Source organism: Halichoerus grypus, chromosome 4 (assembly GCF_964656455.1).
Source record: "Halichoerus grypus chromosome 4, mHalGry1.hap1.1, whole genome shotgun sequence".
Lineage (NCBI taxonomy): Eukaryota > Metazoa > Chordata > Mammalia > Carnivora > Phocidae > Halichoerus > Halichoerus grypus.
The window spans coordinates 68039996-68055803 of NC_135715.1; the positions used below are offsets into that span (position 1 = coordinate 68039996).

Below are 15808 nucleotides of genomic sequence, written 5' to 3' on the forward strand. Positions count from 1 at the left end.
TGGGTGTGCAGGTCTGGCCAGGGACCTCAGCTGGAGACAGAGATACAGAGTCATCCACACATACGGGTAGGAAGGTCCTGAGAGGGTGTGAGGTCACCCAGGGACAGCAGGGAGAGCAGAAGAGGACCACGACTGGACAGTAAGAGTCCATATCCAGGAGGCAGGCAGGGAAGGAGCCCAGAGACAACCCCAGGGCCCGGAGTGAGCACTCCAACCTTCCAGTTACCCCGGCCTGTTTGTGTTCTGCTTTTCACCTTTGAACCTCTCAGAGAAATCGCTGGTTGTGACCCTTGCTTCAACTTGGACCAGTTCTCACTAGAGAAATTATCTGGATTAGAGGCAGTCGTTGTAAACACTTAAAGGCTAAGGACACCCCATCTGGTTTTTCCAATGCAGGTGTATGTGAATTTAAAATGTGTCTGAAATCCTGCAAACTAAGGAAGTCCAAGAAAACCTGCACTTTTTTTTTTTTAAGTTCTTTACTCTTGGGCCACTGTGGCCGTTGAAGCTTGTTGATTTTTCAGTGGGTCTCACACTCTTCCTTGAAACCTTGATCAATAGAACCTATAGCTTATATAAAATTATTTTTCTGGGGATGTAGTGTGCAACCTGGTGACCAGAATCAACGATACTGTATTGTATATTTGAAAGTTGCTAAGAGACTAAATCCTAAAACGTTCTCATTATGAGATAAACAAAGTAATGATGTGTGGCTGTGGATGTTGACTAGACATCCTGGTGATCATTTTGCAATATACACAGACATCAAATCATTAGGTCACACACCTAAAACGAACACAATGTTACATGTCAGTTATATCTCAATTAAAAAAATATATTTTACAAATCCCACCGTTCCACACACATGTACACATACTTCATTTTCTTCCTGTAGCTAGATCTCTGTCTGTGCTTAACTGTTTTCCTCCCACACGCCAGCTAATATCCAGGCACAGTTGCCCATGCGTTTCTGGTCTGGAAGAGAGGTCAGCCTTTCCGCAGTAGCGTGACCTCTTGATCGGAGAACAGCTAGAGTGAAAAGCTCAGCAGAGCAGAGGCACAGCCTTCACGGACTCAGTAGTGGCTCAGGGACAGCCACTTGTGGGCTTCTGACTACACTCTTTTCTCCCCCCAGACACCATAAACCCTCCCACTGGATGGCCTGTGATTTCTGAAAGGCCCCGCCCTTGCTGGGTTACATACCAGAGTTGTCGGACCCGCATAGCTCTCCATCCAGCTCTGCAGTCTGTTTTGTAAACTCCCCGGGCAGCAGGGAGACCTTTCCCAGGCCCTGCGCCCCTGTCTGCAGAGGAGAAGCTCCGCTCCCCTTGCCTTTGATCCCTGGGTCAGGAGGAGTCTCCCGAGTCTCCGGTGACTTTGTTTCTGAAGGCCTTTGAGCGCCACGCCCAGAACACTCCTTAGCAGACAGGGCCAGATACCATTAGCCCCTGATACTTCAGTGGAGGGTGAGAAGTTCAGGCTGCAGGCTTTAATCAGAATCGCATGTTGGAGATGAATGTGTACCTTTGCTTATTACTCTTCTTGTGGCTTTGGCAGGAATATTAGAAATATCACAGGAACCTGGCCGTTAAATCAGCACGGGAGACCTCAGGACCAGTCTAAGTCTGGTAGTTGAACTGTAAAATCAGAATCTAAAATGTGAGGACGGGAAGGGTTTTGTTGCTTTGTCCACAGGCAGAGGGCCTTCTGTGTCTCCCAGACAGGCCTCTGTTAAAGTAGAAGTGGAAGAGTCCTCTCAGACACGCCCAGACCACCGTCCTGTCACCCTCAGATCCTCCTGGCGCATGTTCTGCTCACAGATCCCCAGCCCTCCCAGCAAGCACGCTGCTGTGCCTTTTCCTGCTTCTTCGGCGTGGCCCCTGGGTCCTGTCCTTCTGCGCGCTCTCTCTCGGGGTCTTCCTCCTGTGTGCTCAGAGCAGTCTATGCACCCCTCGATTTGATGCCGATCACCGCCCCATTCTGGTTCTGGTTAGCTGGGGATCGATGCATTCTACCAGCTTCTAGATGCTCCATAGTAAGGATTGAATTTTATTCAGTGGTGTAGCGTGGGTGCTTTGTGGCCTTGTGCTGAGCAGGAATTCAGTAAATGTGTGTTAATTTGAACTGGAACCTGGAAGAAAAGAACCTGTCTGTCCACAAATTATTTTATTGCTTCTACATGTAAAGAAAATATTCTGTGATGATAGATTATTCCTTTTCTCCACAAAATACCCCACATCTCTCTTTCTTAGCTAGACTTCTTAAAAGAACACTCTATGTCCATGGCCTAACTTTATCAGGGTCCGCTGGCCCCTCAGCTCTCTTCCCTCAGGCTTCTCTAAAACTGCCCTGGCTAACTGCTAAATCTAAAAGGCACATTTTAAGTTGTATATTATATCACTTACTTTTCCATAAATATTTGGCACAGTTAACCATTACTCCCTCCTTTCCATAATGTTCATTCTATGGCTTCTTGGATTCAGCCTTCAGCTAGTTCTGTTGACCTCTTACCTTCTCCGAGCTTGGCTTCTCCTCATTGGCCCATGCCTTACACACTGGAGTTTCCAGGGTTTGAATTCTCTCTGGACGGTTGGCTCAATTACTGTATATCTTCTGTGTATATCGTCTCTCTGCCCACCATTCCCAAGTGGGTCTGGATGTCATAAAGGCCCTAAAATTTAACACCAGCTCTCTACCAACTTCCCTAAGTGACTGTTTTCTGTATTCGGTGGCACAATGACAAAGCCTGAAATCTGGGAGTTGTCCTCTCTTCCCCATCCTCCGCAGCTTCCACATCGAAGACCAAAATCTTCATCTGCTCTGACTCCCTTCTTCTCATTGCCATCTCTCACCCACACTATCGTAAACGTGTCCTAATTGTTCTTCAGCTCATTCTCCATCTCCCGCCACCACTTATGTTTGTAACGTGCGATGTAATTACGTTACTCTTCTGTCAAAGATCCTTCAGGAGCTCCCCCTCGCCGAGATTGCTCTTGATGTATTCATTTTGGTCCTTTGTGATCTAGCCCCTGCCTTTCTCTGCAGACATTCCCACTCACATACTTGCAATTCCTAGACTAAAGCATGCTATTTAATGTCTGTCTGCTTTGCCTGTAATTCTTTTAGCCTAGGCAGCAAATTTCTCTTAGTCCTTCACAGGCTTGCTCAAATATTCTCTCCTCTGGGAGGTTTTGTCCTTATGCACTCAGGAAGTGAGTTGCTTCTTCTCCTATTTGTCATATTTATATCACACACAGGACTGTGAGGTCTGCAAGGGCAGGGACCACAGCCTGGTCACCTCTGTGTGCCCAGCACCTCCCCTTGTTCCTGTTACATAGTACACCATTGGATGAACGAGTTTTGACTTCTTTTTTTTCTTATTAACTTTACCATCAGAACCTCAGGTTTCACTCTTAAAATGAGATTTCTATTTCCCCTTCCTAATGGATTAGCACTTCTTAAGGATTCTGAAGACAACAGTAGAAATTAACAGGTTCTGGCAGCGATATCGTTGTGACATTTCTTCTAAAAAGTTCAAACTGCTTTGCTTATCTTAACACAGAAATCCAGTTTGCTCAAAGCGCAGAGTGGACAGGCTTCATCATGTGTACTGGGTTTTCTCTTTCCATGGAGAAAAAGGACAGGGGAAGGAAACTGCCGTTTTTGAATAGCCTGTGTTAGCAACAGGGCTATGCTCTCATTTTCCAGGCCCCACTACAATTCTTCTTGGGTAGGCAGGAGCAGAGAAATTACTGGCAGGAAGAAGTCCTAGCTCCACTGCTACTAATGTGTGGCTCCCTCTAACAGGTGGTTCTCTCAGATACTTATTCTCTTCATCCGAAAATTCTCTTCATCAGACCAAATTGTCCCTAGAGTCTGCCAAGCTCTAAAGTTTCTTTAGCAAACATTTACTGAGAGGATTCGCTCTAGCCAGGGCCTGTGCTAGGCATTAGGGATGCAAATAAGATGCAGTCCTTAGCCTGTCATATTCAGTGGGGGAGAATAATTCTGTTATTCTGACTGTACAAAGTCTATTACGACCCACTTAAAATCCATCACTGATTGGACCTATATAAAAAAGTATGTTCGGTTAAGAAAGAAAAACCTACTGAAACTACCATGTATGAAATTTCCTGTTAGGCCTAAGGTGGATTAGAAGAATAAATTATAGTTTCTGCCTCAAAAGAGGCTCTAATCCAGTGGAAGATACACTGTTCATGCAGCAAATAAAATAAATTTTATAATCAAAATTATTATTCATGCAGGACTAGTTTTTCAGGAAACCAGTGCTAGACCAACTCAGATTATCTGAAGGGTTTTCTATTATTTAACAATAAGTTAGAGGTAAACAAATACTGATGCTGAATACTTGTCCTGAATGCAGACTGGCTTTATTCATAGCAGAATTTCACAGGGGTTTTGATAAAGTGCTCTGAATACTTCTGTTATTTGACATGTTCTTTTACCTGAAGCAGCCAGTCCTTAAAAAGGCATTTACATCTCTCCGGGATGTGTGTTTCATCTGTTTTGTATTCTTGCAGAGTTTAGGCATTGTTTATTTTACCTTGTGCAAGATAAATCACAGGCTGATGCTACACCATGCTGAAACTGTCTGCCTAGTTTCAGGCCACCATAAAGAGTATCTTCTCTCTTTGTGTCTTTTTTTTTTTTTCATCTTAGCAAATCAGCTATTTTTTTTCCAGCGTTATTGAGGCATATTTGACAAATAAAATTGTAAGATATTTAAAGTGTACAACATGTTGATCTGATACACATATACATTTTGAAAGGAGGAGTTGAATGGTTGTGTGTATGATATTTGAAATTGTACCCAGAATTTATACGATGTCTTCGATGATGATAGTTTTGTAGATAGGATTGAGAAACTAATGGACAAGTGGATGGAGAGCAAAAGAAATGGGATCACTTTACATCAGTAATTTCAAAGTTGGATAAATAAAATGATTTTTAAGTGAATAAAACAAAACGATGTCTTTTAAAAATAAACTTTTTAAAGAGCCATTTTAGTTCACAGAAAAATAGAGCACAAAGTACAGAGAGTTCCTCTCTACCCCTGTACCTACGCATACACAGCCTCCTCCGCTAGCAGCATCCCACACAGAGTGGGACATTGCAGTTGATGACCTTACAGCGACACCTCATCATCACCCAAAGTCCATAATTTGTGTTAGGTTTTACTCTCCGTCTTACACATTCTCTGGGTTTGATAAATGTATAATGATTTGTATTCACCATTATAGTACCATACAAAATAGATGCACAGCCTGAAAATCCTTTATGCCCTGACTATTCAGCCCTCCCTCCCTCCTAATTCCTGACAACCACTGATCTTTTTAATGTCTCCATAGTTTTGCCTTTTCCAGATTGTCTTATAGTTGGAATCACACAGTATGTAGCCTTCTCAGATTGGCTTCTTTCATTAGTAACCTGTCTTTTCGTGGCTTGATGGCTCAATTCTTTTTAGCGCTGGGTAATATTCCATTGTCTGAATGTACTACAGGTAATTTATCCATTCATCTACTAAAGGACATCTGGTTGTTTCCAAGTTTTTGCAGTTATGAATAAAACTGCTAGAAACATTCCTGTGCAGGTTTTTATGTGTACATAAGTTTTCAACTCATTTGGATAAATATCAAGGAGTGTGATTGCTCAATCCTATGATAAGAGTATGTTTGGCAGTAAGAAACTACCAAACTATCTTCCAAAGTGCTGTACCATTTTGCATTCCCAACAGCAGTGAAGTAGCATTCCTGTTGTTCACATTCTTGTTAGCATTTGATGTGGTCAGTGTTTGAGAATTTTGTCATTCTAATAGGTGTACCATGTTTATCTCATGGCTATTTTAATGTGCAATTCTATAATGACGTATGATGGTAAGCATCCTTTTATATGCTTATTTGGCGTCTGTGTATCTTTGGTGAAGTGTCTGTTCAGACTGCCTATTTTTTAAATGGATTGTTTTCTTATTGAGTTTTAAGAGTTCTTTGTATATATTAAATAATAGTCCTTTTTCAGATATGTTTTTGCAAATATTTTCCCCAAGTCTATAGCTTTTCTTCTCACACATTTGACATTGTCTCTCATAGAGCAGAAGTTTTTAATTTTAATGAAGTTCAGTTTATCAGTTATTTATTTTATAGATCATACCTTTGGTGTTGTATCTAAAAAGTGACCACCAAACCTACGGTCATTTAGATTTCCTTCTATGTTGTCTTCTAGGAGTTTTATAATTTTGTGTTTACATGTAGGTCTGTGATTCATTTTCAGTTAATTTTTGTGAAGGGTATAAAGTCTATGTCTAGATGGATTTTTTTTTTTTTTTTTTTGGTGTGTAGATGTTCAGTTGTTTCAATACAATTTGTTGAAAGACTATCAGTTCTCTTTTGTATTACCTTTGTTCCTTCGTCACAGATCAGTTGCCCACCCTTGTTTGGGCCTATTTCTGGGCTCTTTATTTTATTTTATTGATATACTTGTGTATTCTTTTACCAATATCATACTGTCTGGATTACTTCAGCTTTATAGTAAGTCTTGAAGTTGGGTAGTATCAATCCTGTGCCTTTTCCTGCTTCTTTCTTTTTCTGCTTCAATATTACGTTGGCTTTTCTGGATCTTTTGCCTCTCCATCTAAACTTTAGAGTCGGTTTGTTGTCTTGTAATTTTTCACTTAATATCAGACATTTTTAACATTATAATGTAGCAACTCTCAAAATCAAACCCCCCTCTCCCCAAGGTTTGTTGTTGTTGCTGTTATTTAGTAACTTTCCTCAACTAATTCTCTAAAATCTGAATCCTTTGCAATATATTACCACTGAAGTCTCTACTTGGTTAGAGTAGAGGGTCAGCAAATGATTAGACAGAGATTTCCTTAAGTGCCTTGAACCAGTATGTCTCCCAGCTTTGCCAAGGGCTCCTTGTGCATATTTGGCTATGGTTTTAATGCTCTAGCAGGAAGTTGATAACTCTGCCTTAGCCTTTATTTCCTACTTGTGCAGATCACCAGTGCCAGACAGAGGTGAGAAATTAGGACCTTCTCATGCCTTTTCCAGGTATGCACACAGTTCTGCATATGTGCTTGGCCTTCTAGATTCCTAAGAATATGTTAGAACTTTTCTAAGTCCCCTATTGACATCTCATTCCTACAGCTATTCTTTTTATTTCTTTTGGTTCATATCTTTGCCCAAATGTTATCACCATTTCAGGCAGATGTGATGTTAAATAATTGCCACTGATTGTTTTTGACAAACACCCTAGGAAAAAAAAACTGTTCTCAGTGATGAGCTCAGAGTCAGGTTAAATGAAGATAAGTCCTATGAATGGGGGCATTCAGGGAATTGCCAGACAGCTCAGATAATGACAGTTCTTTAATAATGGAGCTTTTGGGGAGCCAAACCCATTCTGCCCTCTCCAGTGGCTTCTAGGCTGTCAGTTTTCACAGCTACTCTGATTGTGATGCTGTTGTTTTTCAATGCTTCTGAAGAACTGAGAAAAGAAACATGAGAATAGGACAAGTTCAGATGCCTCAAGTCTCACTGTTCTTACATAGATTCAGCCATTTTTCTTAAATAGACAGTACTTGGATTGTCTCAAGCCTTCATTAATTTCCAGAGTTCTTCAAAAGTTGATTTTGACAATTATTGCCAATATTCTTCTTGCTTTTATAGAGGCCCAGAGAGTTAGAGATTTTTATTCCACCATTCCCACTGATGTTACTCACAGTACTTTTTATTCAGCTTTATTGAAGTATAATATACATTCAATAAAAATCACCAACTTAAAATATACAACTTGATGAATTTTGTCAAATATATAGTTATGTAACTATCACCACAATCATGATACAGAACATTTCCATTATCTCAAAAAGTTCTATATTGCTGGCATTTGGCAACCACTGAACTGTTTTCTGTCACTACAGGTCTACCTTCTCTAAAATTTTGTATAAATGCAATTATGGGGTATATGCTCTTTGTGTCTGTGTTCTTTCACTTAACATAATGCCTCTGAGACTCATCCATTTTGTTGCATGTATCAGTAATCAGTGCCTTTATATTGTTGAATATTTCATTATATGTATATACCACAATTTTTATTTCCATTTGCCAGTTAAGGGACCTTTGGGTTATTTCTACTTTTTGGTTATTTTCTGAACAAATCTGCTATGAACATTCAAGTACAGGTCTTTGTATGGATGTGTGATTTATTTTATCTTGGATATAAATAACTAAGAGTAGAATTGCTAGGTCCAATGCTAAGAATAATTTATAAGAAATTTCCAAATTATTTTTCAAAGAGGCTGTATCCTTTGGAAGTTTCAGTGGTTCTATGTCTTTGCTAAAACTTAGTATTGTCAGTGTTTTTAATTTAGGCATTCCAGTGTATGTAGTGGTGTCTTATTATTTTAATTTGCATTTCTTCCATGATTACTGATGTTAAGCATCTTTTCATGTGCTTATTAGCCATTTGAATATCTTCTTTTAGAAGTGTATGTTCAAATATTTTGCACATTTTTAAAATCAGATTTTTTGACTTATTATGGAATTTATTATGGAGTTCTTTATTCTGGATACAAGTCCTTTATGAGATGCAGGTTTTGCAAATATTTTCTCCAAGTAGAGGAGCAATTCTTAAGGTGCCAGCAAATATCTGAGTTTAGGGGAGATAAAAGGACCTAAAGCTACATAGTCAAATTTAGTTTGAGTCTCTAGCTTTAAAAAAATGATAAATGAACTTCCTATTTGTGTCAGAAAGTATAAAGCATATTCAGGTATGTGGTATATAAAGGATGAACCCTTTGATGGCTTTTGTATATGTAGTAGATCAAAAACTTTTGCATAGAATAAAAAGGTTTGTTTGTGCTTCCAAAGTATAATAGAAGAACAAGTTTATTAGCAAAGTAAATTTTATAAATAATGGGTAATCCTTACCTAAACAAACCTATTACAAAGCTGCCAAATGAGCTACTTGGACTTATTTAAGCTCTTACATATCATACATTTATTTAAGCTCTTATATATCTCATTATATATCCAAGTGAGAATATATATATAAAATTTACCTCACATACCACTCTTAGCTCTTAGGCAGTGATGTTAACACATGTGGAACTGGCCAAAAAGATAGGCTGTCAGTTATAAGAGCAAAGGCCAAGCCCATGCTAAAGATAGCTTCAGACTAAATGATCAGTTTCTAATCTGGGGTTGCTTATTATATTTGACACTAATGAATGTGTAGTCAGTGGGTAAACTGGAGATGGCTGAAAATGAGGGGAGTCATCAAATATTTCTAAATAAATGAGTGACATGAGAAAAAGTTGAGAAATAGAACTGCTTTCAATGTGAAGCATTTGAAGTGGTAGTGAAACCAGTTAAGAGGCTATTATTGCCTGACTTTAGGTAAAAGATGAGAAAGCACCAAAGGAGGGCCAAAGGAGAGGCAAGACTTCAAAAATGTCAAGGAAGTATAATTGACAGGACTTGGTGATCAAATGAATACAGATCTTAAAGAAGAGTGTCAGGATGACTTCATTTTCCAGTTTGGGTGGCCTACTTGCTCTTAATCAAGATAAGACATTAAATAGCAGAAACAGGTTTTAAGGAGAATATGATGAGCTCAGTTCTGAAAGTTGAGTTTGAAGGGCCAGCAGGACCCCACAAATGGGTGAGACTAGTAAGTAGTTAGAAATGTAACTCTGGGACTCAAGTGAGGTGTCTGGGCTAGAGAAAGAGGATTGGGCGTCATCATAGTCTAATTTATTTAAGCTGGGATAAGATATTTCAGTATACTCATGCAGAGTAAAAAGCAAAGACTACAGTCTAAATTCTAAAAAATATAAATAGTTAAGGGGCAAGTACTGCTTGGTAAGAGGAAGGAGACAGTGTTAAGAGAGATGAGGGAATTCATGATCTTGAATGCCAAAGAGAAGAGTTTCAAGGAATGGAAAGTGGCAATTAGTGTCCACTGCTACAAATAGGCCTTTGCTAAAAAGAAGATATGAAATTTGATGAACAAAAAGTCATTGGTCAAAACTGGAAACAGCCTAAATGTCCATCAGCAAAAGAGTATGCAAAGCCAGTTGTATATCTTCATACCGTGGAAAACTGCTCAGCAATTATAGGGAATGATTACTGCTATACTCAACAAAATGGATCAATCTCAAAAACACTGTGTTGACTTAGAAAAAGCCAGACACACGAAAATGCATACCACGTGATTCCATTTTTATGATAATCAAGAATTGGCAAGATCATTCTATGGGCGGGCGACAGAAATCAGAAAGAGGATGTCCCTGGGGGTGATGGGAGGGGATGTGGTGGTGAGGAGAACTGATGGTAAAGGAGCACAAGAGAACTTTCTTATGGAAAAAAAATGTTCTTTACTTTGTTTGAGGGTAGTTAAAATTGCCAAAACTCATTGAGCTGAAAATTTAAAGCTGATGCATAGCCAGAATACAAAAAAAAAAAAAAAAGTCATCAGTCAAAGGTGGGAATTGAACATCTGAATTTTCTTGCTTTCTAAATTCCCACTGATTTAGAGAGACATGCCTTTACAAAAGCAAAGGAGAAAGACACCACAACTACAAAATTTTCAAAGCAGAAAAACAGAAATAATGTAGTAGAGAACTTGGCAAGCCCAAGAAATAAAAGCTAAGTGGTCAGTGAAGTAAGTTATAAACTAACTCAGTCTGTTCCATAATAATCCTAAAAAGCTCCAAAATGGGGAATGACGTTTAAGGTAGGTTTAAAAAGAAGAGGGTTGTTTGAAATTCTATTTTGAAGTAGCTAGAGCCCTTAATTTACTCCCCCCAATTTATATCGAGGAGACTTTTCTTGCCCACCATCAGCACAAGATAAGAAGTTTCTTTCCTGGAGAGGCTAAAACAGAAGTTCCCTAGGCTGGGGGACACCAGGCATAGTTGAAGGTGGGACACTCAATTAAAAATGGGGGCTTCATTGACAGTCTACTTACGTTCCAAATATTGAGTTTCTCTGGCCTCTTTCATAACTCAGCTCCAGAATATTGGAAAACATACTCCAAGAGAATCTGAGAATCTGAGTGCTGAGAAATCTGAGCAGCACATGATAATAAAATAAAGTAAAATAAAATAAAATAGAATAAAATAACAACAAGGGCAGCAAACCCCAGCTAGAACAGGTCAGAAGGCTCTGAGAGAGACATCACCAAGAAATTAGATTAATAGATATTAATAGATTAATGACTTAGGGAGTTAGATAGCTGAGAAAGTGTTTGAGTTTGAATTTAAGAATAAATACATTGAAAACTAAGGAAACAAACAGGATGCGTATTAACTCCTGGGGTAATGAAAAGTTGAGAATAGAAGACAAAGCAGTCAGAGTATGATATATATGTAAACAGTGTTTACATGGTCAATAATAAATATAATAAACAGTGAATCTTGATTTATCAAAAAATTATGAAATTATGACATAACTATAATTATAAAATAAAGGGTATGAATGTGGGGAAGGTGAGGGATGGGAATAAGTAGTAAAAAATAAAAATATCTTCATCATTCATAGAACAAAGTCAATAAATAATGATTTGAACTGAAAAATCAAGAACTAACAGCATAAACAATGTTGTCAAAGGTAAACACCAAAAAAAGAAACAGGTGAAAGAGTTGCCTCCAAAGAGAGGTAAACGGAAAAGGACAGGAGGGGTAATGTTTGACTCTTTAAACCATATGCATTCAATATGTATAATGTTTAAAAAGTAATCAGATAAAACAGTAAAGGTATTTGCAAAGAGCATGCCATGAAATTGGATTGTAATGGATTGAAGAGTGAATGAATCAAAATTGAGACTGTTCTCAGCAGATTGAGTAGTATAAGGAAGGAAATATTGGGGTAGGTACATGGTTGCTTGATGAAAAACTTAGGGTTGAAGGGAAAATTAATAGTTTGTGTGATAATGGTTATTTAGGTAGCTAATTAATTGGTTAGTCAATTTGTTCAAGACAGGGATACGCTTAAAGAGAAGAACGCAGTTGAGAGAATCTGCTGAGATAAGGGAATGAATGAGGTATCATGGTCCCAGATGAAGCGGTGGATGCTGAAATCAAAAACAAGGTTAAATAAAGGGTTAGCTTTGAAAAAGAAGAGAAACATCCGTTTTGTGTGTGTGATGAAAGAAAGGATTATTACAAGAATTCATGTCCAATAGCTTATACTCAGCTATACTTTCTCATCGGCAGCAGCAGCTCAGTCCTCTGTTGTGGAACTGGGATATTTTTCACAATCTGAGAGTGGGAGCCAACCAGAGAAAAAAATGAAAGGAATGCTGGGTAGCAAATTTGGGAGCCCAGCTGAGGCTGAAAATCAAAATGTATTTATTCGTCAACACGGGCTGCCTTAACAAAATACCACGGACTGGGTGTCTTAAACAACAGACATTTATTTTCTCACAGTTCTGGAGGCTGGAAAGTCCAAGATTAAGGTGCCAGCAGGGCTTGGTTCCTGGTAAGCACTCTCTTTCTGACTAGCAGACAGCCACCTTCTCACTGCGTTCTCACTTGGCAGACAGAGAGAGCGAGCCCTCTGGTGTCTCCCCTTATAAGGAACCAATTCTGTTGGATCAGGGCTCTTTCCTATGACCCCATTTAACCTCAATTACTTCTTAGTCCACATACAGTCACATGGGGTTAGGGTTGCAACATACAAGTTTTGGTGGGGACACAATTTAGTCTATAGCACGTATAATTCAGCACTGAGTTATTTTTCCATTTACACCCAACAGACCAAGAGCAGGGGAGAAGACAGATGGTTGAGTTGACCCGAATTTAGGGACTAACCTGGTTGAGGTGGCAAATGAATGGAGGGGCTGATGAGAGCAGGGCTAAAATGACTGCTCATGGGTTCCAACAATGGTGGAAAGGGAAGCCAGGAAAAGACTGGGTTTAGATTAGGGAATGAGCAGGGATTGGTAGGCTCCACGGCAGAGTCCTCTCAAGTCTGAGGGCTGGAGAACCAATGGGAGCGCTTCTATAGTGCATCTTGAGGAGGTGCAGTACTTTCTTGGGATATAACTTCTTGTTTCTGCACTTTCAGCTTCGTTAGCAATAAATGAGAATTATCAAACTGAAAAGAAAATTTAGGTTTATTAGTGGTAGCAATCATCACCTTTTTCTTTCTTTTTAGACGACTAAATACATTGAACAAGTGTGCCTCAATGAAACTTGATGTGAACTTCCAAAGGAAAAAGGTAGGTGTCTCCACCTTGCTAAGATCATGGCTGTATTAACAAAAGAAGCTTGCGTTCATAGATTAAAGACAACGTGAACCCAAGTGAAATTCTGAAATGCCTGATCATCTATGTTTGTTCTCCAAATATCTCTTCTTATCATAACCATCATAAATATGTCCATTGGAAACCCAGGCCAAGGTCCATTCATTTCACCATTTCATTTTGCTGTAGTTTTGACCAGAGTGTTTGCATAAAGATATAACATGTCTTCTTTATGGTCATCTTTTAGAAGTTTCTTTAGTTGTAAATATCCACTCCATATCAGACTCACAGCAATTCGTAGATTAAGAGGATGCAGAGACAAACCCCTGGGTCCATGCCAAATGTCTTCTGCTTCGTCCTTTTCAATGGCATTTCATTTCCAAGTACGCTTGAAGATGTGCTCATCCTCGGGCAGGATCATTTCATAATGGGTTTGAGGGGGTGACAGGGAGTGTAGCAACAAGATGCTGAGCCTGCCTCCTCCTCACCCTTCCTGCCCACGTGCACTTTTCTCTAGTCACAAGGAATTTCATTCCATTTTAAGAGTCACTATGCTCCCTCCCTGTTCCAGGACTCGCATGTGCTATTCTGTCTGTATGAATGAGACTGGAGAGTTCGGTTCTGAAGTAAAGCTGAACTTTATTGAGCTCTTACTGTTTTCTAGGAGCTACGTTATGTACTGACCATGCGTGATCTCATTCAATCCACTGAGGTAGGGATTCTCTGTTTCCTAGAGAAGGGAAGTAAAACTTGAGCATGTTGTCATTTGTTCATGATCTTTGAGCTAGTGGCAGAGCCGGGTTTCAAACTCAGGCATGCCTAACTCCAAAACCCAGGCTCCTCATAGCCACCACCGTGCTGAAAGACCTCTCTCTCTCACTGAATTGATCCTTTTAGGAAATTCAGAATTAAGATCCTTAACTACTTTTTTCATTTCACCTCTCCAGTATGTAACAAGTCGAGCCTCAGTATATTTTGAAGAAGCAGAGAAAACATCTTTGAGTCAAAAGAAAGTGCTCTTTATCCTGGTCTACACAGAGAAATCATTAAATCCAATGGATTTTAAGTCACTCCTGAGTAACCTAATCTTTAAAAATAACCTTAACTTGAATTTCTGTACTAAAATAGCACCCAAAGGGGGTGGAGGGAGCAAATGAATTTTGGTTGACCTCAACTTAAAAACAATTTGGGGTTTGAGTTAGAAACCAAAAGATTTAAGCTAATGAGGCAAAACAGCGAAAAACAATATCCCGAGAAATATTAAAATATGAGCAATTTGTCTAGGCCGAAGACAAATTAAAAATGTGGGAATAAACGTCCCAGCAGCTGCCTGGCTGAATAGACCCCTTGAGAAGCATACATACTATTTGAAGCATGAGGGTCAGATGTTGTTTTGGTTGTAACACATGGTTCTTATTAAAACTAACACAGCCACGCCTGTGAGTCTGGAGCGTGGCTGGTCTGTACGGCTTCCTATACAGATCTGTGGCTACAGTGTATTACAGAAGACAAAAGCTAATGACATGATTTGTCTTCAACCAAGCGGAGTGATTGGATTCTCACCCTATCACCAGCTTTTCAGAAACCCGTATGTGAGATGGGCCCAAATGCCATTTGTGGGGCTCCTTATGGGTTACCTTCACAAAAGCTCCTCTGTGAATTGGTCACTGCAGTCTTTCTGACATTCTTAATTTATTCCTGATGTTGGATGTAGTGGCACAGACAGCCCCTGCTTAGCTGGAGGCCTCAAAGTGCATGCACCCGAATAAAATACTGCTTTTCACGTTGTAAATTGAGAAGACATGGCCTGAATTTTCAAATAAATAATTTCAACATGTGGTCTCCACCGCCCTGTGGATCTCAGTAATGACCCGCATCTGGGGCTGTGGTCGAAGCAATTATGCAGGAGACCCTGTGTGGGGGCATGCATTCCTGTCATCCGTCCCTTTCACAAGTCATAGGCTCATCCTTTATTTTACTGCAAAAAAAAAAAAAATTACAAAAAATAAATACAGACTGGGAATAGGCCAAGTGTTTCAAATATAGAATGTGAAACTTGAGGAAAGCACCCTGTAACACTGCAATCATTCCGAAATTTGTTTGTTTGGAAGAAAAAAAAAGATCAGCAGCATTTCCTCTAGGTACGTCCCCATTTTAGGCAATCCCAGAAATAAAAATATAATCCTCATCTCTCATCTGCAGAGGCCCAGACATGCGTAATTCTGCAGAAGGTCATCCCCACATTGCCTAACTGTCCAGAGCCACAATCCTTCTTTCACCCTTTGGGGCCTCTGCAGGGGCTGCGTGTGCTGGCTTCACTGTGGGGGGGGGGGCAGTGGGGGGTGGGCAACAAACACTCACACGGAGCATGTCAGACCCTGTTCCTCATCACGGACTCCATGTCACGGACGCAGAGGTAGTAACTTGCTCAAAGTCACGCAGAAATAGGCAGGGTTTGACCTCAGATGTTCGGGCACCAGACTGCCCCTCTTTGCCTTTCAAAGAATTCAGAAACGTACTGGAGTCTGAGTGAGCTCCTGGT

The 15808-nt window shown here is 39.8% G+C and overlaps 1 protein-coding gene across 11 annotated transcripts in view; it reads left to right on the top strand.

Annotated features, from left to right (window-relative positions):
* STARD13 (StAR related lipid transfer domain containing 13) overlaps positions 1-15808 on the top strand; it is a 508432-nt gene that overhangs the window by 460034 nt on the left and 32590 nt on the right. For all 11 annotated transcript variants that reach the window (XM_078070466.1, XM_078070463.1, XM_078070464.1 and 8 more), the window contains one exon: positions 13179-13242. In XM_078070466.1, the coding sequence (XP_077926592.1) occupies positions 13179-13242 (64 nt within the window). The remainder of the gene's footprint in view (positions 1-13178; positions 13243-15808) is intronic.